The sequence below is a fragment of the Amphibalanus amphitrite genome, unplaced genomic scaffold (assembly GCF_019059575.1).
Source record: "Amphibalanus amphitrite isolate SeventyFive unplaced genomic scaffold, NRLGWU_Aamphi_draft 000589F_arrow, whole genome shotgun sequence".
NCBI classification, from domain to species: domain Eukaryota; kingdom Metazoa; phylum Arthropoda; class Thecostraca; order Balanomorpha; family Balanidae; genus Amphibalanus; species Amphibalanus amphitrite.
Genome location: NW_024882083.1, coordinates 258,451 through 284,607, shown reverse-complemented (window position 1 = coordinate 284,607; position 26,157 = coordinate 258,451). Strand labels below are relative to the sequence as shown.

General features: G+C 47.4%; 2 protein-coding genes across 2 annotated transcripts; both read right to left on the bottom strand.

Annotated features, from left to right (window-relative positions):
- Positions 1-14,274: 14,274 nt before the first annotated feature.
- LOC122394408 (glycine-rich cell wall structural protein 1.8-like) lies at positions 14,275-15,897 on the bottom strand. The gene is made up of 2 exons (XM_043391279.1): positions 15,869-15,897; positions 14,275-15,570 (listed from the first exon to the last, which is right to left on the bottom strand). Exons 1-2 carry the CDS (start codon positions 15,878-15,880, stop codon positions 14,566-14,568), a joined length of 1,017 nt encoding a protein of 338 aa, XP_043247214.1. The 5' UTR covers positions 15,881-15,897; the 3' UTR covers positions 14,275-14,565.
- A 7,649-nt stretch (positions 15,898-23,546) lies between these two features.
- Positions 23,547-25,425, bottom strand: LOC122394403. Its single transcript, XM_043391274.1, has 4 exons — positions 25,421-25,425; positions 24,971-25,040; positions 23,914-24,130; positions 23,547-23,615 (listed from the first exon to the last, which is right to left on the bottom strand). Exons 1-4 carry the CDS (start codon positions 25,423-25,425, stop codon positions 23,593-23,595), a joined length of 315 nt encoding a protein of 104 aa, XP_043247209.1. The 3' UTR covers positions 23,547-23,592.
- Positions 25,426-26,157: the final 732 nt, after the last annotated feature.

Sequence of the window (26,157 nt, the reverse complement as noted above, 5' to 3'; positions counted from 1 at the left end):
TTTTTAAATGAAGGGAACGAATTTCTTTAACACCACGAAACTGAGGATGTTGCGACCAGGATATATGTATAGTGGTTTCTGAACCTGGCCGCCAACTTGGCTATCTCAACTCAGAACTAATGCAAAGGTGGGACAGTCCCTTTAAAATAGGGTATCAATCTCTGCGTCTCGTAACGGCGCACACGCTCGTTTTTTCCGCGACGCGCTAGCTCCACCAGGGGCGAAACGGCGAGGGGGGTCGCATCCCCTCCCTTAGCCGGCTCGTATGTAGAAAACCAATAGTTCCGGCGATGGTTAACTGATGTGTAACGCCATTTTCGCTTAACCACCGCCCCACGGGGGGAAGGGGCTATCCAAAGCCCCCTCCTGTTTTTCTGCAATAACTTCTAAACCGCTCGGTGTATTGACGCGACACGTTCAGTACTTTCGGCTGCATCGACTTAAAACCTTGTGTGAAAACAACAACTTAGTGAGTACCACAGATCGGCCGAAAGTGTCGTCAGAGTGACGTCATGTTTGGCCGATTTCGATGAAAAACATTGAAATATACGGCAATCGCTCTCAAGAGCTTAGTTTTTTTTAAAGCTTGATTCCATTTCTTTGCATGAGAGGATTCAGATGACACAGGGTCCATCAAACTGTTACCTGGGGTTTTCAAAAAAAAAAAGAAAATGTGAAAGGTGTGTATATCTTATCTCAAAATTTATGTTTTTATATTCTTTCCTTACCTAAACATCCGTCAGGGGGCTTGACAGTTGACAGCATTGCTCAATTTGGAAACGTCCACCCAAGAGCAAGCAGATCAAACCAAGATGAAACAGCGAAACAGAACAAGCGAGATAGGCATATCAGTACCCCTAATTTCAGGGGGTTGACACCATTGCTTAAAACCTGGAAAAGCAGGAATGCGAGTCGTAATAACCACAGGAAAGAAGAGCGGCGAAATTATCAGATGAGTAAGCAAACGACCGGTAACGTAGAAAAGATTAGCGTAGTTAAAGTTATTATAGTGTGCCAGCTTTCCTGGACCATATGGAGTTAATGACCCGGATAAGGAGAACCAGATTTTTAGAACTTATCCATACCTTCAAAACTCATGGAAACGTCTTAAATTCTTCAAATTTTGAGTACCTCAGTGCGAAATTCGCCCCGACGGGTTGTCGGTCGTACCCCAACCACATTTCACACCACTACGAACAATAAATGCACACACTAAAATCGCTATTACCGATAGGCTCATCCAATCAAGTTTCGATAAACCCGTTCATCATCATCTCCTGCGGTTTCAAACACGCCTGTTAGGTGGCTTCTGATGCTCGTCGAGGTCGGAATTTCCAAATACGCTGCTCATACTTACTTTGTGGTGCGGTGGTGGTGCGTCGGGCCGCGCGCTCTGACTTCGGCCAAGAAAAATGCGTTAGCTGATCATTGTCATTTCTGCCACTTGCGTGTGGTGAAATGGGGTCATAACTTAACCCTCGCCGGCCGAGGGGGGGGCGGGTGCCGCCCCCCCCATAGGGTTTTTTTCGCGATAGCTCCGAACAGCTGGCGATAGAAAGCTGAAACTTGGCATACCTGACCTTTGATCCAAGCCGGATCTTTTGACACCAACCGCATTTTTGGGTCAGGTCAGGTCACTGACCTATGACGTCATAAGTGAACCTCTGCACGGTCTTCAGATGTCGCAACTTCGCAACGCCCTCACTGCCAGAGGAGATGTCACAGGGAAATGAAACTTGCAGAATCTAGCATCCATTATGAGTTCCACAACTTGTATATCTCGGATTTTTCCTAAAGGTCATATGAGGTCAGGTCATTTTTGTGACCTCACCATTATAAGTCAATGGGGAAAAATGAAAACAGCTATTCTGGCGCCGGGAACGATCTCCAACTATCTCAAGCACACAGAATCGTGATTTGATGCACTCCTTGCAAGGTTAGATGCGTCACTTTTGCAATGTTGACCTTGCGTGACGTCATTTATGACGTCATCAAGGTCATATTAGTTTTTCGTCAATAACTCTTGATCAAATTGAGCTAGCGGGTCGGGAAAGCCACCAATGGACTCAGGAAGACCTGCCGAATCGAATGATATGCGACATGACCTCTTTCGACCAACTTCATGACCTCGGGGTGCTGACCTGACCTTGACCTGAGGTCAACACCCCAAGTTGACCTGACCCGGACAAAAAGTATATCATTCGACGCGCCTGAGCGAGACGAACACGATGCTGCCAAAATCGGCGCTCTGCGGCCGTTTTTTGCGAAGTTATTCACCAAAAACGGAACCGTACCTTGGGGCACTTGACCTGACCTCAGAGGTCACCGGTTGACCTAGGACCTTAAAATCGTGTACCAATCTCTGCGTCTCGTAACGGCGCACACGCTCGTTTTTTCCGCGACGCGCTAGCTCCACCAGGGGCGAAACGGCGAGGGGGGGGGGGTCGTAGGTACCCGCCCCCCCCCCCCCCCTCGGCCGGCGCGTATGTAGAAAACCAATAGGTCCGGCGAGGGTTAAGAGACAATTAAAAAGACGTGACAAAACATGTATCCGATTCACTTTGTGTTTCAAATTACTTTACCAATTTGTGATGGTTATAAATTTTGATCCAAAATTGAGAAAAAACTGATTTTTTTAGGTAGTTTGTTATGAAATAAAAGAAACTTGACTTTATTACAAGAACGGAGTATTTGTCAGAGAAGTAGGTACGCAAGTACCTACTTAAGCTCTATACATTTCAGATCAGACCGATTCAAATAACATAATTGTATTCGTCGTCAATAGATGCACACCTTTTTTTGGTCTTACCAACTAACTTCAAAACTTTGCCACCCATGATCTGTCCTTGACCTGACTCGACCTAAATTTCATCCACGTATGGTCTAATTACATCGCTGATTGAGTATGCCCATTGAATTCTATGAGTGAATTCATTGAATTCTACGACCGATAAAACAGGTGTCGCACTTATCCTTATCAATAGTTCGTTTTTGGTGAACTGACCTGACCTGACCTTGACCTTTGTATGACATTACATGCAACGCAATGTATCCTGTCTTGGTATCTGAACAACGCATTCTGGGCGATCAATTTGAATCCATTCTTCCCAGCTGGGCTACACAGAACCAATAATAAAGAAGCTTGTAGTTTCACCCTTGTCTTACTCTTGACCTTGACCTGACCTGTGAAATAGTAGGGACAAGGGAAAACATTTTGTACTTCAAAGATCCGCCTTGTTGAGAGCTTTCGAGTGCCGTCTTCCCCGTCTTACTACGACTATGCGCTCGGAAATTAGACGGCGGGCAAAAGTTGCCTCCCACCCCACAGCAGGATACATTTGGCTGAAAAGTGAACCTCAGCGGGGGCTGGGGCGCGGGATGCTTGGTTCGTCCTCAGCCGTCAGCCAGCACAGCTTCGAGCATTTGGTGCTGACGTAGCGGCGCTGGCGTCATCTATACCGTCAAAATGATTATGGCATAAGCACCTAGCGGCGAGACAGCGAACTAGGATTGCCAGGCAGCTGGCCGCATGGCTAAAGTAAGACGAGCCTGCTGGGCTAGGTGCGGTGAGCGGTGTACTACTTTGGCCCAGGTCAACATACATTCAGCTATTTCAGCTCACCCCCTGTTTTTCAAAAACGAATGGACGCACAGCATCAATTGTGCGGCGTGCGCCCGTTTTAGAAAAGAAAAGTGACAAGCAGAACCCCGTCATCATCCCAAAATGCAACCACTTTATCTAGGTACCTATCACCTTGCCGACTAATTTCACCTCGTTGCATAGGCGGCGGAACGGGGAGGGCACCGGGGCACCGTGCCCCCCTTTGATTTTGGCATTTTAACATTAGCGCTCTATGGGCTTTGCGTGTAAAGAATGGGACCAAAAGTCGGCGGTGCCCCCCCCCTTAATTGAAGGTGTTGTATTCAAATGACATCTTCTAGATCTTCGATAAAGCGGCCAAAAACTCGTGCTAAGCCTCCTTTCGAGCTTGCCTTTTCTCTGCAGAGTCAGCAACCGGGGGAACATTCTTGCAAAGATCTTAACCCTCGCCGGCACAGGGGGTTAAGTGACCTTTGGCATAAGCACCTAGCGGGGTGCTTATGCCAAAATTTGGTTACTTGTAGGGAATTGATTGAAGTTTATTGTGACAAAGTCAGGGGCGCCGCCACGGATTTTTGACTGGGGGGACGGACTGACCGACTGAAAACCCAAAAGTAGGCATTCTTACCGTGGCTTTTTTGGTCCGATGCTTTCAAAGTTTAAAGCAAATATGCCTCTTTTACCATTGGGTTTTGAACTGAAATAACAGTTTTGTAGCCTGAGCTGAGACGAGAACAAATCAGGAGCTTTTATGGCTCAACGATCACCCTAGCCAAATATATCGGTATCGATTTTAGGTTTGAAGACTGAAGTCATTCCCATAATTACACTTTGTCATTCCATTACCGAGGAATACGGAAAAATGCCAGCCAATCAGCATTCAGCTGTTTTGAACTACGTAATCTGATTGGTCAACGCGTAATCAGCTTCCGCTGCAATATAGGTAAGGCCTCTACGAGAGACGGAAATTGGTTCTTATGTAAAAATAAAAAAAAACATTTTGCAAATATTCATTACGTTATTTCCTGACCATTTTAGGCATAAAAACTCATAAACTTGTGGCAAAACAACTGGTTTGAGGAAAATAGTTTAGGCATTTCCTTTAGGTAATGGCTGTAGACCGAATTCCCACCGAGTACCTACCTATATACACATCTGTTGTCCGATTCAATTTTGACATGGCAAAGCCTCTAGTGCCTCATCATCAGGGTATAATTGCTGATGTATGCCACTAATCTGATCGGTAATGCATATTGCATAGGTAATGCATATTGCATACCCTCGTGGGGGAGGAGGCGTTGTATAGTTACAATCTCTCTGTCTGGGTTGTGCGTGAATCGGCGCGAAGCGCCGCGACAATTGGCAAAAAAACATCAGGCAAAACTGCTCTAAAATAAGAATTTTGCAGCCGTTTAACAAGCTTGATACCAGAAAACCTTAGGTCAGGTCACCAAGTCAAGTAGTCAAGTCGCCTCAAAGTTTTGTGGCCCTGTCAACGGTATAGCTTATTTCCTAGAAAGTAGAAGCTGAAAATTTAGTGTAGTGTGACTGCAGAACTGTAGGGTCGGAGCCGGAATCAGTCGGAGTGGACAGTTTTGGCCAGAGTCGGAGTCTTGAGTCGGAGTCTTCGAAATTGTTCAGATTTTGACTCCGAGGTCGGATTGGTTTAAAGTCATGCTCTTGGCTGGTTAGACGAAATATACTATGCCCGTTTTCGGCCAGTCGTGTTATACGACACACGTTGATCACGATATCAAAAATCGGCAGTTCCGCGATGACAGGTCGGATAAGAGCTGGAGATTTTGTTGGGCGAGGTGGCAGGGGTCAGACCAATGCATGTAGGCCCATACCCCACATACTGAGTATCTAAACCTCCTGGACCCTCTCAGATTCGGCACCGTTCCATCGCTTCCATCCTCAGGACAGTCAAATCCTTCTCCTCCACGCTGCGATCCCCTGCTCTGGGCTGGACGGGCAACTCTATCCCATGCGGGAATGACTCCACTGGAGCTATAGTCCGTTGCCGGGTACAGTGAGTGCCAGTGGGCTGCCTGTTCAATTGGTCGAGTTCAGCCCAAGTGGCTCATTGGGGTGGCTGCCCACACCAATTTCTCCCACTAATTCTCTCATCCTTCCGGCTCTGAAATGGTCTCATTGGACCGAAGGGCCTAGTCAAATTTCGAGTAGGAAAACAACCAGTAAAATGCCTTTTGGGGCGACCAACGGAGCGAGCGAGGTGGTGGGCCTTTCACGTACGAAATTGCGAGGGGGTACCTTCAACCAACTTGCGCACTGCACCCTACTTACCGGTTTCTAACGATGTGCCAAATTTGAGCGCAATCGGCCTAGCCGTTCTCGAGATCTGTAAGCGGTACCCTGCACGTGCGCACGTGCAAAATGGGTCCCAACTGACTTTTGCACGGCACCCTAATAACCGGTCCCTAACCATGTGTCAACATTCAGCACTATCGGTTCAGCCGTTCTCGAGATCTGGAATCGACCCCTGCACGTGCACACGTGCAGCAGCACCCCAACTGTGGCACATGGTCATGCATATGCATTGCCTGGTGGGTGCCTACCTACCTACATGCCAACTTTCAGCGCAATCGGCCCAGTATGTTACCGAGATCCTACCTATTGCAATTGTTACAAAACTGACACCTCTTCGTTTTTCACGTGGCGGGTGCATAATGGGTCACCCACATGCATCGAGAATAGTTCAATACTTGTTAGAAGGAATGAAGCTACCCTACAAAAATTACCGCATGTAAATCAGTCAAGTGGTTCCTGAGACATAAGTCTCGCAAAAGCGTGACCACGGCCGGCCGGTCGCTCGTACTCAGAAATTTCCCGGAAGACTACGCTCGCTTCGCTCGCTCCGTAATGAGTTTGGGGGGACGTCCCCCTTCCATTCTGAGAGTGGGGGGGGGACGCGTCCCCCCGTCCCCCCCGGTGGCGGCGCCCATTTACAAAGTTTCAAAAAAATCGGTCGGAAAATTTTTGAGATATCAAGGTTTTAATGACGTCATGATTTCTAAGCTTTCGACCAAAAACGGCATATGTTCAAAAACCATATAAAGTCACAGAATAAACATACAGACATGCCGTAAACGCCATTAGACTGCCAATACCATGAACAATCAAATGGCTATCTTCGATTATTGATTACCTATCGTTCCGCATTTTCTAAAATCTTGAGCTGAATCTTGGCAATTTCTCGTGACTACTTCACATCACGACCATGATACATGCATTTCTTAAATTGAACTTTTTGAGCCAAACACGTACACATATGATAAAATAAATGTCACCATCGTGTTCTACGCCTCAAATTACCCATTAAACATGTGTCACGGCTGCGAATATTAGTTTTGATTTTCGGGGATATGTGCCTACCCGGTTGACCTGACATTGACCCTGACCTATGCTTGACTGACCCCTACATGGAGCTGACACTCTTGTAGGCCTTATATGATGGATTGTGCACCGTTTCGACAGAGTTTATGACGAGAGGCGCCCATTGCGAAGTCCTGAAGTCCATTGCTACTGAAAGCCCGATTTCAGGTGTTTGACCTGACCTTGACCCGACCTGTGACCTCAAAATTCAACTTTAAAGTACTCATCTGAAGCGTCCCGTCGCGTTCTTTCGTTTGCCGCCTCGTGCGTTTCGCTGCGCCTATCGGTTCTCGAGTTATCGGCTGGGGGCGTTTAACGCCCCCCCCCCCCCAGCAAACGGTGGGTGGCGAAATACCCCAGCAACTGCCGGGATAGCAGCCACACTTTACGACTTTCTAACAGGTCCCGATATTCCCGATTTTCGGGTCATTGACCTGACCTGGAAGGTGACCCGATGACCTAGGACCTTAAAATTGGGTATCATTGGCTTCCTCTCGTGACGCCTGACGGGCAACACGTTTTTTCAGCGAAGCTCTAGCTCCATCAGGGGCCAAACGCGAGGGGGGGTCGTACCAAACCCCCCCCCCCTTGTGCCGTCGAAGGACGCAAAATGGCCTGTGCCGGCGAGAGTAAACAATGTCAAACTTTGAGTTTTGACCTGTCGTGACCGGGAAATTGCCACAGATGGTATTGACGGCATTATATTCGAATTAGATGACCTAACCCTCGCGAGCCCGGGGTAGGGGGCGTTTTTCGCCAGCCCCCCCCCCCACGGCGAATAATTGCGATAGCTCCCGAACGCCTAAGTATAGAAAAGCAAAACATCCCGTACCTTTTCCGCTATCAATTTGACATCTTCTTGAGTAAAAAAAAAAAAAAAAATGGTCCTAGCTCCTTGATGACGGAGCAGGGTTGATTTTTCTAGACCCCTGCACGACAAACTTCGGCGTCACAGACGTGAACTTCAAATAGCTGCCAAAAACAGATTTTTAAAGATTTTTAAAGCTAAAGACGAATGACGAGCACGGTTGTGTAGCGTTTGATCTAGGGAAAGAAAAAAAAAACATGGTGACAGGAGATCAAAGGTCAGGTCAACGACCTCGAGGCAGGGTTTTAGTTTTTCGCAATTAGCTTCAACAAAAATGGTCCTAGAGCTACGGCAATGACACGGACGCATTTGTCTCGTCAAGCCGTGTCGAAGGACATATCAACATACATTTTGTTTGGAAAAGGTCAGGTTTTATGTTGACCTCATATGACCTCGAATGACCTTTGGTTGACCTAGACACATGAAAGGTCGCATATGATGGATTCGTAGCCGTTGATCACGAATATGGCATTCATTTTGTTTTAACACGCGCAGTGGAAGGGTTGCGAGTACTACGCCCAGTGGAAGGGGGGGGGGCGGATGTCGCCCCCCCCCTAAGATCTCAGCTCCCACTGGAGCTAGAAAAACGAAATTTGGAGGGTAGCTGGGGGCCATGGGGAACTCTGTTGTGTGTGAATTTCATGACCCTAGGTCAATATCTTCAAGGTCAAATGAGGTCAAATGTGGTCAAATCTGCCATATTAGCGACTTTTTTTGCGTTTACAGTACACGCCGATAACTCAAAAAGTTACCGGCCGATTTTTTTTAATCTTTCACTATACGAAAGAACAAACATTTGTGGGTATGTATGGTGAATTTCTAGATAATACAACAATAAATATGGCAGTTAGAAGCAGTGGCGGCGCCACGAATTTTCGCCAGTGGGGGCAAGCTTGAGACTGACCCGACTGTTGTCTGATAACGCCGATCTGCAAAATCCATGAGCACCTTGTCCCTAGATGTTGTCATTCAAAATTATTTTGGTTTCAGGTTTCATGCATAGGCGTATTGAGTTTAACCATTAACCCTCGCGGGCCCGGAGGGGGGGGGGGGGTGTTTTTCGCCTCCCCCTGGCGAATATTTGCGATACCTCACGAACGCTTAGGGATAGAAAGACGAAACTTGCTGTACCTTATCCCCCATTAATTTGACATCTTTTGAAGCAAAAAATTTGGACCTAGCCTCCTTGATAATGTCTCAGGGCCGATCTTTCTAGGCTCCTGCACGGCAAACTTCGGCGTCACAGACGTGAACTTCAACCAGCTGCCGAAAATTGAGTTTTAGAGATAAAGACAAATTACGAGCACGGTTGTGTAGCATTTGACCTAGAAAAAATACTTAACCCGCGCGGGGCTGGGGTCTCCAGCCGAACGCGCGGGGCTGGGGGGGGGGGGTAAATTTTACCCCCCTGTTATCTCCCGAACTAATGGTCCGATTTGGAAAATTCAAACGCCAATCGAAAGCTCTTATCACGAACTACTAAAAACATGTACTTAATTTAAAGTTTGAGGTCAAGGTCAAGGTCAGGTCAAGGGTACAAATTGCAAGTTTCTACAGTATCGGCCTTGCACCGTAGTTGCCGAAGAATGGAGTCATGGACTGAGACTGATCGCCCAAAACGTGTTCTTAGGCTACCAAGACAATATTCGTTGCATACAATATCATTCAGAGGTCAAGGTCAAGGTCAGGTCAGGTCAGGTCAGGTCACCAAAAAACAAAATATAGAAAAGGGCATGTGCGACACATGTTTTATGGGTCATTTTACTCATAGAATTCAATAGGCACACTCAATAAGTGATATGGACCACCTCTGGATGAATTTCAGGTCGAGGTCAGGTCAAGGTCAGGTCAAGTGAGGTCAAATTTTGAAGTTGGTTGTTAAGGCCTAAAAAGGTGTCTATCTGATGCAGTTTTTCACGGCGAATCGAATGGTGCTATTTTTGTTTCCGTACGAGGTCTAGAACTTCCAAAAAAGTCATTTTTCAAAAAAATTGTGTGTCGTGACGTCATAAAATTTTGAATAACTCCCACATTTTTGAACCGATTCTTCTCAAATTTGGTATGTAGGTGCACATAGACCACTTCTCTGACATATATTCCGGTTTTTTCGATAGACTCAAAATTTTGGATTTTATAATGATTTTCCCAAAAAAGTCAGTTTTTTGAAAAAAATTTAGGCCAAAATCCAAAATTTTCAAAAAACCGAGATAGCCATTTGATAGACAAAGTAAAATTACGTATAACCTTTTTTGTTACGTCTTGATTCCTTTAAAAATGAAGATGTTAGCGGCGTTTGAACTTTTGCCGTTTTTGAGGCGAAAATGGCGAACATGACGTCACTAAAACGTCAATTTCTCAAAAATTTTCCGACGGATTTCGCTCAAATTTTCAGGGAACGTGTCAATTTGATGTAAGAAAAGGTACTGAAAGTTTGGCGGCGCTGCGCGCCGCCGTTTTTGAGATATCGCAAAAATTCGCGAGGGGGGGGGTAAAATTTACCCCCCCCCAGCCCCGCCCGGGTTAAGTAACTTTGGTGACCTGAGGTCAGAGGTCAGGGCAACGACCCCGAGCTGGGGCTTTAGTTTCTTTTTTCGCAAATAACTTAAACAAAAATGGTCCTGGAGCTACGGCAGTGGTACCTTCGCATTAGTCTCATGTCGAGACGCGTTGAATGACATACTCGTATATATTGTTTGGAAAAGGTAAAGTTTTATGTTGGCCTCATGTGACCTCGAATGACATTTGGTTGATTTTTTACACATGGAAGGTTATTTGTGATGATTTCGTAGCCGCTGATCACGATTCTGGGTCTCTGGCATCCATTTTGCTGTAAGCATTCATTTAGAGTCTCAGTATGGCAAAACATGTCTTAGTTATTATGCCTGACTTGAATAGTGAAATAGCCTCTAGCAAGGATACTCTCTTGTGACTTTGACCTTGTAGCAGCCTTGTATCGTAAGCTTAAGCACAAATAGGGGTCCGCTAAGCTTGAAAACATATCAGAACATCTCGGAGTTTAGTATACAAGATATAAGAAAAAGTGCAAAGTTTGTGGTCAATTTTGAGCATGATCGTGACCTTGAATTTGAATGTTATGCACATCATCGGAATCCACGGATTCTCTTCTTTTGTTCAACATCCCTTTTAGCCAATTTTATGCACCATGCCGTCCTCTGGAACACGTACTTTGAGACCACTACATAAATGCCGGTTTTTGCCTTTGACCTTGAATTCTGACCTTGAAAACTGACCTGAGGTCAAAAAGTTTAGGTGCTTTAGAATCTTCTCATAGATACTTTTCGTTTGGTACCATTTTTGTTTCCGTAGCTGCCTTATTAACGGAGTTAAACAAGGGGGAGGGCTACCCCGGGCTGCGGCGGTTAGGATTACCCACGGGCCCGGCCGAAATAAAACTATAAAACTAGATTGCGAGACACAAAGCTGTGAAAACGTTATGTTGTTCGTTGAGATGTAAAATGGTGTGTTCCTCAAAACTATAGCCAGTACCTATTTCTCCTTTTCCCCGTAGGCGGTACGTATATATCATATATGTGCGATTGTCTCACATACGATTGATATAGGTACTATACGAGAATAAGCTCCATTAGGGCGACCCACATACAATTCCAGATAACCCGGGATATACATACCTATCACATTTTGTCATACCTCTCTGAGCTCAGTCTCAGTCTAAGGGTTCCCAAAAGAGGGTGATCTCTTCTCTGGCCCACTTTTGATAAACCGCTTCTCAACCTCCTCGAGATCAAGCTCGAGGGCAGCCTTTTGGTGAATGAAAATGGGAGAATGAGTGGGAGTAGGAGATATGCGACAGACGGTCCGAGAACGAACGTTCTGCTGACGCACTTGATACGAAGACCGTCAAACACAGGCGTACTATTATAACCGCCTATAATGAATGTTGCACCGGTCTTCTGTTCTCATACATCAGCCAAATTTTGTGGGGGCAAAACCATAGTCTTGCCCCCACGGCCTCCTGCCAGTGGGGGCACCACGGTGGCGCCGCCCTTGGTTAGAAGACTGCTAAGGGTAAGATGTCGCCGGCTGAAGCGGCATCGGCCGACGCGGGAAACGCGGCAATCACAAGTTTGTGTTTACACACTCATAACTCAAGTTGTTACCGGCCAATTTTCAAAATTATTTGACCATATGATTGCCTGTACATTTCTCAGTCTTCTCACCGAATTTGACGCGAATCTAATATAATCAGCGGCAAGGAGCGCGATGTAAAGACAGAACTGTCCCGCCCCGGCACAGTCTACAATTCAGGCGGCGCGTAACGGCTAGCGCCGGCCGCCGCGGCGGCAGGATGTTTGACTTTACACCGCTATTACTAGAAAAGTTGTGAACCGATTTTCTTACTTCTTGCACGAGAAGATCCGCAATTCAATTCTGGACAGGTAGCCGAAATTTCCCATTGATATTATGCTTGCGGCGCGAGTTATTGGCGAAAAACAGGAGGGGTGGGCGAAATCCGACCCCCCCCCCCTTCCACTGCGCGTGTTTTAAGCATTCATTTACATAGAGCCTCAGGATGACAAAATTGTCGTAATTATTATGGCTGACTTGAATCAGTAGAATAGCCTCCAGCAAGGGTACTCTTCGTAACCTTGACCTTGGATGAGCCTTGCTCGTAACATGAACCACAAATAGGGGCCTGATAAGCTTGGATTCATTTCAAAACGTATTGGAATTTAGTACACAAGATACACGAAAAATTGCAATGTTTGAGGTCATTTTTTACCATGACCTTGACCTTGAATATTGGACGCATCGTTGGAATCCTCATAACCTCTTCTTTCGCTTCACACCCATTTTAGCCGCTTTTGTGCATCCTGCCGTCCTCTGGAGCGCTTACTTTGAGATCATTACACAATACACATGTGCCGGTGTTTGCTTTAAACTTTGAACTCTAGCCTTGCAAATTGACCTGAGGTCAATATCTTAGGTGCTTCAGAATCGTCTTGTAAAGACCTTTCGTTTCGTACCTATTTTGTTTCCGTAGCTTCCTTATTTACGGAGTTAGAGGGGGAGGCGAAGAACGTCCCCCCGGGCTGCGGTGGATGGGATTACCCCCTGGGCCCGGTCGGGCTAACGATGAATAAATACCAGTATAACGCCTTATGGGCGACTAACGGAGCGAGCGAGAGGGTGAGCCTTGCACGTGCGAAATTTTGAGGGGGTACCTCCAGCTGACTTGTGCACGGCACCCTACTAACCGGTCTCTAGCGATGTGCCAAATTTGAGCGCAATCGGTCCAGCCGTTCTCGAGATCTGAAATCGGCACCCGTCACGTGCGCACGTGCAAAATGGGTCCCAACTAACTTTTGCACGGCACCCTACTAACCGGCCCCTAACCATGTGCCAAATTTGAGCGCCATCGGTCCAGCCGTTCTCGAGATTTGGAATCGACCCCTGCACGTGCGCACGTGCAGCAGCACCCCAACTCTGGCACATGGATATGCATTGCCTAGTGGGTGCCTACCTACATGCCAACTTTCAGCGCAATCGGCCAAGTAGTTACCGAGATATTGCAACAATTACAAAAGTGACACCTCTTCGTTTTGCACGTGGCACGTGCATAAGTGGTCACCCACATGCATCGGCAATAGTCCAATACTTGGTAGAAGGAATGAAGCTACCCTACAAAAATTACCGCGTGTAAATCGGTCAAGTGGTTGCTGAGATATAAGCCTCGCAAAAGCGTGACCACGGCCGGCCGGCCGGCCGGCCGCTCATACTCAGAAATTTCCGTTAAAGGGACCCTCCCACCTTCAAAAAAGTTAATGAATTGGCATGAAAGTGATGTCCCTTGGTTCAGAAAGAGCGAAAACGAATATCTACCAAATTTCACCGAAAAACATTCACTGGTTATCAAGATATTAGGCTTTTACTTTTGTTTACTTTTTGGGATCTCCCCTGTTACTAGCGACTTTATTTGGAAGCAATAATTTGGCAGCCTTAAAGTGCGGCAGACGTTGCGCGCAAAGCAGCGTATACCACCACGTGTTAACGATGGTTTTAGTCTAAGATTTAAAAATCGTTAGATCTCCGCTGACGTCACAAATTCTAAGGGGGCATTCCAATGCATTAGCCCCTTAGAATCCAAAAACTGCAAGTTTGAAATTCCATATCTTCGAATTAAAGCATTTTTCGATGTTGTGAGTGCCCAAACCGGTATTTGCAGGCCATGGCCACCAATTTGGCTATCTCAACTCAAAACTAATGTTAAGGTGGGAGTGTCCCTTTAATCTAAGGAAAGACTACGCTCGCTTCGCTCGCTCCGTAATCAAACATTTTGAAACTAGTTACGTCGTTGGCCTAGCAATAATCATATTTATTTGGCATTTTATACTCCGTACTAGGTATCTTTTCGCTTTTGGTGGTTTTCTGAAGCCATCAACTCTGAATTTATCGGTTTCCACTTTATTGATTTGCTGAGAGGTAAACGACGATGACAGTGCTGACATGAAAACATAAGCGAGCTGAGTTTATGTCGCGCATGATACAAGCGAACAGCGCCAGTGTGAGCGGTCCAGGACAAACGGACAGCCGGGCAGCGGCCGCAAACAGCGCACGATACGATAGTGCATGTGTCATTAATGAGGGTCATGAATACATTCCTAGTTGTAAATTCGAATAATTCACACTGCACACTGCTCGGCAGGCACAGCGTGTGTTTTTACCAGCGATGTCCTCCCTGGCGATATCCTCCACTGGTGAATGACCTGCCCTTGGTGAAACCACCTCCGAAGCCGAGTGAGCCGCCGCGGTGTCCGCCGCGGGATCCACCTCCGTATCCGCCGCGGGATCCACCTCCGTGACCGTATCCACCGCTGGAGAAACCGCCGTGCCCGCTACTGCGGCGTCCATGGCTGGATCCACCACCGTAGCCACCACGGGATCCGCCACCGTATCCACCGCTGGAGAACCCACTGTGTCCGCTGCTTCTACGGTGTCCAAGGTTAGATCCACCGCCGTACCCAGAGCTTATGGACTGTCCGTGCCCAAAGCTGGACCTGCCTCCGTATCCACCACTGGAGAATCCTCCGTGCCTGCTGCTACTGCGGTGTCCAAGGTTGGATCCACCTCCGTATCCCCGACTGGAGAATCCGCCATGGCCGCCCTTGGATCCGCCTCCATATCCACCGTTGGATGCACCACCGTATCCAGCGCTCAGAGACCTCCCGTGTCCGGCGGAGGATCCGGTGCTGTATCCTCCACTGGAGAAACCACCGTGTCCGCTGCTACGGCGGTGTCCAAAGCTGGATCCACCTCCGTATCCAGCACTGGAAAATCCACCATGTCCGCTGGTACTACGGTGTCCAAAGTTTGATCCACTTCCATAGCCACCGCTGGAGAATGCTCCATGCCCGCTGTTGGATCCACCACCGTATCCAGCACTTAGAGACCTCCCGTGTCCAAAACTGGATCCTTTGCCGTAACCACCGCTTGAGAATCCTCCATGGCCACCCTTGGATCCACCGCCGTATCCAGCGCTCAGGGACTGTCCGTGTCCAGCTGTATATCCAGCGCTGTATCCACGGCTGGACCCAGCGCTGTATCCACGGCTGGACCAGCCGCCATGGCCACCAATGCGCCGGCTCCTGCCGTGACCGCCGCGTCTGCCGGCTTCACCGTGAGGTGCTGCGGCGAGCACCAGCAGAGCCACCAACAGGAGAGCTCGCTGGAACACGGGGTGGGGGGCGGGGGCGTCAAACGGACACCTGAGCGGAAACACCCTGTTACCAGGATACAGGTGGTAACGTTTTATATTTGTAACAAAAAGAAAGAAACGACAAATGAGATATCAACGGAAAGTATAATGCACTATGATGTTATGGAGTTATAATGCTGTAAGGTCAGTAGTTATAGGATACATGTATGTGTCCCTACTTGCCAAGGATATTTACGAACACAGAAGTGAAAATGCGTGTCCGTGTTTACTCAGCTGTGTCTCTGTGTGTACTAATTGTGAGCCTTACCATCGGCGCCATATCTGCGGTGAGCTCCGCGGTCGCTGGGGAAACTGCCTCAGCAGAGGAGATGGCGATATTTATAGCGGCGCCCCCCTCCCCTCCTCCCCACAGACGGTAATCGGGGTCGTGGGGGTCACAGGGGTCAGGGAGACCGGGTGCCGCCGCCAGAGGGACTGGGCACCCACGCGACTAGTGCTAATTGGATTCGCGCGAAAAGGGTTATTAGCTTCAGCGACGGAAGACTATGCCGAAAGGATATGTGCATCCGGACGATTGAATTTTTTAAGTGAATAGATATACACCTAGCCTACCATCATAATGGACGATTTTTTATATTTTGGGATGCTTCTGATGCAGGTAAATTATAAGTTAAGCGCGTCTTTTTTGCATAAAATAAAATGAATTTAATTAACCAGTGCCGTTGCTGTGGCTTGATTGTAACCAATCAAAGGTGGAATGCGTAAGTACAAGCTTTTTTTGCATGGCGTTTAAACAGATAGACTGAAGATGGACATTACATTATCCTACTCCAAAATGTCATCGCTGTTCAATCTCTCTATCAAATGTCATTGACAAAAAGATGTTTCGTAACCTTTTCATAACACTGCATGATCTCAAAAATCGGGTCCCACTTACGTTTGCAGAGGCCTGAAGCAAAAAGTGCAGTTGTTACTTTTCTACTGACTTAACCCGCGAGTTGCTGGGGGGGGGGGGGGCGTTAAACGCCCTCACTATTTTCGCCGCGCCATAGCATAAAAACGGCGCACCACCTGACCTTGACCCTGACCTATGCTTGACTGACCCCTACATGGAGCTGACACTCTTGTATGCCTTATATGAAGGATTGTGCACCGTTTTGACAGAGTTTATGAAGAAAGGCGCCCATAGCGAAGTCCTGAAGTCCATGCTACTGAAAGCCTGATTTCAGGTGTTTGACCTGACCTTGACCCGACCTGTGACCTCAAAATTCAACTTTAACCCTCGCCCGCACATGGGGGGTGGGGTTGCCACCCCCAGGTAGTCTTTCTGCTCTGCACTCAACATTTTTAGAGCTAGAAGGCTGATTTTTCGTATAGCTGCTCCTCTATCCTTTTTTGATATTTACTGAAAATTTCAAGTTTCTGTAATTTTTGGTTTCGGAGATATGACCTTGTTTTTTTTTTCAGGTCATGTCATGACCCAAATGGCCAATTCTCAACATTGCGTTGGCTATGGGCCTTGTGAGCTTTTGACACCTTGATTTCGGCCTTTTTTGCCAGTCTTACCTCCCACCTATCATGGAACATGCTGTTCGACGATGTACAGATGTCAAGGTCAGGGTCAAGGTCAACCTAGGTCATCTAAGATAATTGCGTTTTAGGCAAGATGAATTTACTTTTTGTGAAGTTTTTTTGACTGCATTTTTGGTAAAAGCTTCTCAGATCATGATTTCATGTAATATGGACACATACACAATAGGTGTACACATCAGTATACACACAGACACACACAGACATACAAACACATATCATTGACCTTGACCTAACTTGACCTGAAATGACCTCAGCAGCAAAAACCTGGTCGGGTAGTGTGACAAAGAGGTTCTAGCTGGCTTGGCACCAGAAAACGGCATCGTCATCGGTATATGATAAGCAGCGCACTTGATATCCAACGGTGACCCAAAACAGCAATATTTTTTAGTTTGACCTGACCTGGAAGGTCAATGACTGACCTGAGAAGGTAAAACTGGGTATCATTGGATTTGTCTCTTCCCAAAGAATCTTTTTGGTCTTTACCGCTAAGCTCTTTCTCCAACAGCCGAACGAAATGGCGCGGGGGGGGGGGGTGGCAACCACCCCCCCCCCTTCATGTGCGTTCTAGGATGGGAAAATGGCATGTGCGGGCGAGGGAGTACTCATCTGAAGCGTCTCGTCGCGTTCTTTCGTTTGCCGCCTCGTGCGTTTCGCTGCGCCTATGTATTGGTTCTCGAGTTATCGGCTGGGGGCGTTTTACGCCCCCCCCCCCCCAGCAAACGGTGGGTGGCGAAATACCCCAGCAAATGCCGGGTTAAAATTGCGACGTCGCGAAACAAATTAGACCTTTGTAACCGGCATAAAATTTTGTGATTTTTTTCATAACAATCTGTTCTCTCACCATTTTTCTCTTTTAGAGTTATCACTCAATCGGTGTAGTAATGGAGTGAGCAATTCTGCTTTACTGATGTGAGGTCACTGGACATGAACATAACATTGACATATGAGTTGAGGCTGACCTTTGGTCATCTAGCTCTAAAATTCCCATAACCCATTAGGCATTAAAATGTAGGTGTTGTTGTCTACCTGATGTATGTATGTATTGTAATGTAACGAAAACTTTTCCCAACACGCTGATGGGAATGATCAAACGTTCCCAATTACAGGGAACGAGTGAAGTCTTTGATTCAACCATTATCGTGCATACGACCCTCCAGCAAAAGTGTGGTTGGTTACTGGTTTGCCGATGTGTTTTTGGTAAAATAGCTTTAGTCACTCCAGCAAATGACTCAAGAAAATTAGAAGAAGGCTCATGCGACTTCGGCAATGGTTTTCAACAACTATTAGATGAATTCATCAATATAGACCGACAATTGTGATGTTGACAAACAACTATTTTTACCTCGAGGGCCGCACATATCTCCCAACTATGCTCAGTAAGTCTAATGAATCCAAGGAAAGGGTATTGAGTTATCTATAAACACCTCAATCTAATGCATGGTAGATTAATTAAGTAGCCTCTGACCTGGCCCAAGCGCGCTGAGGTCAAGATCCAGTTCCGTGTGACCGTGTTTGGGCGGCAGACAGACCGCTCGCCGTCTGAAGGTCGCTGAATGTCCCGGGCGATAAGCCGTTCCGAGAAGGAGGGCGCGCGGGAGGCCCTGGTCACACCCGCACCGGTCCTGCCGCGCTCAGGGTCACCGGTGGGCCATCTGCCGCCCCAGGCTACACTGCGGCGCCGACTGGGGAGTTACTGACGGAATTAGACGGGCCTTGGGGTAGTCTGAGTCGCAGCGAAATGACTTCCTCATGACTGACAGCCTTGAAGAGAGGGAATACCCCGTTCTTATGAGGCTTTCTACGAGCACTATACAAAATTAGTCATTACAGTCAGAAGTGCTAACTGCCAAAAGCCCTGCAGGCAGAACACGCCAAAAAACATGGCAATTTCCTTCACAATCACAAACATTTTGTTGGAGTCGATAGAAAATAAGAAAGCCAACGAAAACATACCTACCCACACCTGATTTTTTTGCAAGAATATGGATCATGAGGAGAGCTGGCAGAATCTGAAAACGTTTTTGCCACTGTCTGAAGTCTGAGTACAGATGGGATAGGTATGTACTAGGTAGGTAGGGGAGAGTGGGGAAAGATGCCCAGGGGTTTGCAATGTCATAAATCATTCGAAAATGACAATCGGAAAGATAAAACTTGGAGTTTCAACGGAACCCGATATCATTTTTCTCCACAAAATAACACACTTTTGTGCTTGAAATATGATAACTTTTTTGCTATTAATCATTTTCCTGAAGAAGTGCAAGGGGGCATCTTACCCCAGAGGGTGGAAAAGACGCCCCAGCGGTTGGGTAAGATGCCCATCCACACTCTAAGTGACAAAAATGGGCACGTGAATTGCCTGAACGAATCAGTTACATTCGAGTCTGCGGTAGACAATTAAACGCCATCATAAGGGCAAAAACAGTCGTCACAAGGGGTTTCAGAGGTCATCATGGGGCCATCATAGTCCAGCGCGGCCAAACAAGCCTCCGTGGTGACGTTCGGAGACCGTTGTGGGGCCCTTATAGGTCTTCATGAGACTTGAAGGCCCTCAAGACTATCGTGGGGACCTCACATGCCAGCGCGGCCCGTGGGGCCAGCTCGGGAGCTCTCAAAGAGTGTCGTGAGGGACCTCGGAGCCAATAATGGGGCCCACAGAGGCCGTCGTGAGGGCTCTCAGAGTCAGATACCGTCCAAAAAGGAGGCATATGAGCCAAGAGACCGACATGACGAGCACCTGACCGTATTGGACTCTCAATAGTCCCAAATCCACTTTTGTCTTTCTTCACAAGTATGTACTAAATGATTCGACGAGTTTCTTAAAGGGCAGCCCAGAGGGGCGTCTTTCCCTATCAGGTCAGGGGGCATCTTTCCCCAAGGTACCGAATTAACATTTAATCAGTAAATTTTGTTAGCACTAAAACTACACCCTGAAACAAACTAGTTGAGGTAAAAGTACACGCATATAAATGTATCACGACAATAGCAAGGGACTTGTTTTGTTATTTTTTTTTACATTTTCTTTGATATTCACAATGCTTTGACACTTAAATATCATTTGAAAGCAGGAGATATAAAACAGCCAACCACCAGCCCACCGTTGCCAAACTGAGCTTGGCAAATTTTTGTGCAGTAAACAAGGAAGGTTTCCGCTTTACGCTAATAACATTAACCCTATTAGTGGCAGGGGGGGGTTGTTTTCATCCACCCCTCAGGTTTTTCGGGAATGTCTCCGAAACCGCTGAAGCTACGATGCTGAAATTTTCTGACTTTTCCTAAAACAAAATTGGGCACATTCTCTGAAAATCTCAAGTTCATAACTTTATCAGGGGCGGCTCCAGAGCACTGGGAATTGGGGGGTCCTATTCGTGAAGCGAGTCATTGGGGCGAAGATCACGATGCTGATGTATTATAACTATATGCACCAGTTTTACGAACATTGAATGAAAGGTATCATGTGATAACATATACAAAGTTATTGTGCATCCTCTTTTGACACGTTTTTGCTATAATAGGCGGATCCAGGCGTCCAAAAAGGGGGGTTATGTTTTACCTCCCAACATACATAGGTGCCCTGACACCGCCTATGCATGACCAATACAATTGTAGTCATTCTCTCATAAGAAAATTGTAACATAACAAGATCATTACCACCCTTTTTAGAAACAGTACCAACAAAAAACTTGTTTATTATACTTTTTGTGTACCCCCAATCTCAATGATCTGTATCCGCCTATGATTTTTGAAAATGCATATTTTTAGGATCCATGTGAATTCCTGGCTCATTCTCTATCGATCGGCAAAAGTTGCGTTACGATTGGTTCAGAAACCTGGCCGTGATAAGCAGTCTAAAATGTATCTGCAATTTGCCCATTTTTACCTCCCTCTACCCCCTATTGACATTTTTTTTAAATTTTTACTTTTTGAAATGTAGATCACGTTGAGCGAAATCGAATGCCGTTTAAATTTTGAAAATCGGCCGGTTAGATCCCGAAATATCAAGGGGGGTCGTAAACAGCCCCCCTGCCACTAATAGGGGTAGCCAGGAGCCTGCCACTAATAGGGTTAATTTCCAGGTTTGACTTTTTGTTTTGCCGGTAGAGGGGGTGGGGCGTCTTTCCCACCCTGGGCATCATACCCCACTCTCCCCTACTAGGTATGCATATTATTGTTCAATGTTTTAGTTTGCAAGATGTTTCTTGAAAACAGCGTGTCTTTTAACCCGCGCCGGGCCGGGGGGGGGGTGTTTGAACACCCCCCCCCCCTGCGGTTTTTCGCAGATATCTCAAAAAACGGACACCTGTTCGTGCATCTTTACCGCACATGTTCTGAAAATTTTAGACCCAGGTCGCTTTAGATCAGGTCACCAGGTCACGCCAAGTGACCTCATCTCAGAAAAAATAAGAATGCTCGCCATAGCTACACCGATTGATCGATTGCCTTGAAACAGTTCAGCGATTGATAAGAGCAACATTATCTATAAAATTTGATCTCAGAATTTTGATATCGGTGACCCAAGTTCAGGTCAATTCTGCGGCCTCTCCATTATAAGTCAATGGGAGAAAATTGAAAAGCGTCTGTTTTGCACGAACGCTATTCTAGACACTCTCAAACATCGAGATGTATAAGGTAAAATTGACACACTGAACCGGAAAATGGCAACTGTGACCCCTCGTTATGTCCCCGAGGTCATCTCAGGTCACGAACATATTACAGAATCAACAGTTTTTCGCTAATAACCAGACATGGGCACGGATCCCAGACGACCAAACACGAAAATCAAGATGGCCACTAGATTAGTGGACTTCAAGCATGGAATTATGGTGGAAAACATGGCTAATAGATGCCTCTCAACGAATCAACTATTTTGCATTCCCTCAGAGTTCACAGTTTTGAGAAAATCCCTCAAGATCCATCTCGGATCCATGGCCACGAATCATGGATCCGAGATGGATCTTGAGGGATTTTCTCAGAACTGTTAACCCTGAAGGAATGCAAAATAGTTGGTTCATTGAGAGGCTTCTATGAGCCATGTTTTCCACCATAATTTCATGCTTGAAGACCGTCAATCTAATGGCCATCTCGATTTCCGTGATTGGTTGTCTGGGATCCGTGCACATGTCTGCTAATAACTTTTGATAGAGGCGTGCTAGAGCGCTAAAAACGCCTTAGATGTGTTCGGCTCGACGTTGCGGATCGACTGATATGCAACATGACCTTTTCCGGTCAGGTCATGACCTTGACCTGAGGTCAAATTTTCAAATTGACCTTTAAAAATCAAATTATAATTCATTCGACGCGTCTCTACGAGAGAAACACGATGCTGGCAAAAGTAATGTCATGGCTCTTTTAAGTCAAAAGTTATTGCCGAAAAAACGCTTTTCGTAAAAACGGCTATTTTTGGAGTTTTTGCCCTCTGGAGGCTAAACCGTTGACCTGATGTCAAATCTGAGAACATTACTCAGAAAGGTCTGTAAAAGGGATATGGAATGCGCTTTTCCGCGGCGCTGTAGCTCTATCGGTTCCCGAGATAGCCGTCGGCAGTTTCCAAAATGTTGAAATAGTCAACATTTTACCTTTGGTGACCTCTGGTGACCTGACCTTTGACCTGACCCAGAAAATGACTGAAGTATTTTCGTCCTTATTTTGGACGTTCTTTCGATTGACGCTTACCGCGTGTCGCTACGTGGTCCAGGAGCCGAGTTAGAAGGGGGGATGTTCAGACACCCCCCCCCCCCGGCCCGGCGTGGAATCTCAGAGCACCGGCCCGGCGCAGGTTAACGAATATCAGACTTCAGCAAAAACGAGTGCAGTGCGTCAGCCGGATACGGGATATAAACACTCAGCGAAGCTCCAATCCCTCTTTTACCCCCATCCCCACAAAAAATTAGGTTCAACAAGGATTCTTGAATTTTTATCTCCTTATAACATCTGAACCTTTTGTTACCTCGTTTGTCTTTACCCCTCCCCTCCTGAGCAGTCAGCGCCACTACCGATTTTACTGTGGTCGAAATACAAGGTAGAAAAGGAAAGCATCTACCTATTGGCTAATCCATAGCTAGACAGGGGGCAAGATTGTCTTTTTTACCAATATCGTCATCAAGAGTAAAATCGATGTAGATAAATGCACATGGCTGTTCAGATAAGATTATATTTCTATGAGCAGTGCGAAATGTGCAGTACGATATTCCATTTCCGACACTCACACTACCAAAAAAAGCATTAGAAGCCGCAGCGTCCCCTAGCAGTCACATGGTAAAGCTGTAGTTCGCCACCTCACCACCATCAGAAGGTGTCGTTTATCTCGGTGGGCTGAAGTGGCTAAAGAGTAGACGATCGATGACACCGTGCCGTTCTTTGCTGAACAGACTGAGCAGAGGCGGATGATGGTGACGCTCTCTGATGATGATGCTGCTGATGATCATGGCGAGAACGATGTAGTTACTCGTCTGCCCAAACGTATACTGCGAAAGGGCATCATTATAAAACTTCGCAAACGGACCGATGAATGTAGGTCATGCTTTTCATAGATTGAATGGCGAATCGTTCGTTTTTATTGAAAAAGGATGAAAAAACGTTAATGATTTTTTTCATTCTAAACATTTGTGCGTTCAAGCAGTGACTGTAAAAAATTACGTGCAACGTAAAAAAATTACGTTGCATGTAATTGCAAGATCATTGTCCTAAAATATTGGCACACTAATGGTGGCCGGAAAATTTGTCATTTAATACCCACAGCCATGGCACCCTCGCTCCAATCACCTTCCATGTAGACGATGACGCCGATCAGGGCCAGCAGGAAGCCGACGCAGAAGGCCAGGGTGACGGGTCCGGCCGGCGAGTGGCCGCCGAGACACCCGGAGCTCGGACCCTCGTCCGGGTCCGGGTCCGGATGCTGGTCGACCCGCCGGACCAGCGTCAGCGCCGGCCGGGCTGCCTTGCTGGGTGGGCTCCGCCGGGATGATGCTGGGAGGCCACTCTGCAGACAGGGGCGTGAGAGAAGTGTGAGTTTTAGGGTCAACAGCATTGGAGGATTGAGAGCTATTGTTTATACCGCTAAAAATAAGTTGAAATATTATACCTATTAGCTGGGTGAGGTTGAAAGAATTAGAGCCGTTTCTTAGATGCATCGAAAAAGCGAAAAGACGACGCGACAGTATGCATATGACGTATGACAGTAATGCACTACACAGAGTCAAATAGGAAGAGAGAAAAAAAAAGAAAAAGGAAGAGACATGCATTCTACACAATGCCATGTTCACGGTTCGATTGGTAACCCGTTTGTCGGTGCTCACGTATCGGCTCTCAGCACGCTGACCGGCTGCTGAACTGACACAGGAGCACGCTGAGCTGCTGGCAGAGGCCACCAGACGACTGCAGGAGTCGACGCTGACGGACAGGCTCTCCGGCGCAGTTCTGACATCTCCACCACACCATTCTGTCTCTGTTCTGTTAACGCCGCTCCAGTCCGTAACCTGATCTCTGCACGACTCCGCTCCCGGGTCCGGGCAGTCCAAGTCACTACCGGAGACACAACTGCACGAGCTTATCGTTCGCGGTCCGGAGGAGGGTGAAACACCGCTCCCCAACTGATCCGGTTGACCAGAACGACCGGTCAGGTCAGGAGAAGTGTCAGAGCGGTCCCTCTCAGAATGGTCCCTCTCTTCGTGGTCCTTCTCTGTGTGGTCCCTCTCGGGGTCGGAGCTGGCAGAGAGGTCGCTGTACCGACCCCTCCACAGCTGAGTGGGCGCAGTAGAGGCGGCTTTCAGAAACCACGGCTCATGGGGCTGGGCTCGGCAGAGGACGAACGAGGGCCGACCTCCGGGTAGCCGGGGGACCGGCGGGAGGTGGTCGGACCCGAGCCGACAACAGCGGTGAGACGAGTCCGCCTGGGGAGACACAAAACGCAGCAGGGAATCATCAGTCCGACTACGGCACGCATCTCAGACAGCAAACGACAGAAAACAGCAAACTTGCAGAAGGTCACACTGGCCTGTGGCAAGCAGCGTCCGTCTCCCCATGGCACGTCACAGTGGATCTGAGGGGCGTCATCCACCCTCCCCCCCCCCCGTGCGCCGGCTAATCAAGGTCACTCGGCGTATCACTTTCATCCCGGTGACCGTTGCGCGGCCTGCCCCCGGGCTGTTGTTTCGTCACACAGACAGAGATGACGTCACACGTGTCAGCTGTCTGTGCCGGCGGGGATAGGGCCGCCAGCTGGGGTGCAGCCACATGCAGTGTCACGGCATCACAATGTGTGTAATCTTACACCATCTTCAACCAGCACGCAACGCTTGTCAGGTGATGCATAAACCCAATTTTTAGCTATCCATCGCTAAAGCGTTCCGAGCAGCCGCGAGAAAAAAAATGTTAAAGGCGGTATCAACGAAGCGTCGCAACGGAAGCGAAGCCTTGGCCGGGGAGCGCTATTTCAGAACGTAACATATGCGACATTCACACGATTCATTCCCGTTTAACAACAAGTCCCTATTCTCTCGCCGGTCTCGTAGCTGAGTCAACGTTGGACTCCGCGTGGTGAGAGCACGTCTCCCGGTTACAACAGTCCGGGTTTGAAGCACGAAGGGCGCTCGATCTTTTTGAGCCTCCTGACGGGTATGGTTGTGGTTGGTGGCAGGCCGTAGCCAGGCTAAGTCAGTGAGGGACCGGCCGTGCGCGGCTATGTGCGTACGTTAAACTTTAGACTCCAAATTCTGCCAAAGAACTAGCATTGTGCGATCGGAGGGCGGAGGAATGGGCCAACGCAACAAACTCTGCTTAGCGGGGGCTTTGTCCTCGTTAATTCTTCCATTCAAAAGGTTCGGACTAAACTAAAAGTAAATGGATAAAAAGAATCATTATTCTCTTATATGCTAGTTATAAACCGATTTTCCGAAAGGAAACTTCTCACCATTTCCTCTTTTTCATCCTCAGGGCAGGCAAATGACCAACTTCTTACCTTCATGCCTCAAACCCCCAAATCCAGGCTGCATGGTCACCTTCATCCAG

Coding starts and splice junctions, on each gene's coding strand:
- LOC122394403 (XM_043391274.1), bottom strand. Junction 24,131..24,970: donor GGTCCCCCGGCTACCCGGAG/GTCGGCCCTCGT, acceptor CCCTGTCTGCAG/AGTGGCCTCCCAGCATCATC. Junction 23,616..23,913: donor CGTCATCGTCTACATGGAAG/GTGATTGGAGCG, acceptor GCCCTTTCGCAG/TATACGTTTGGGCAGACGAG.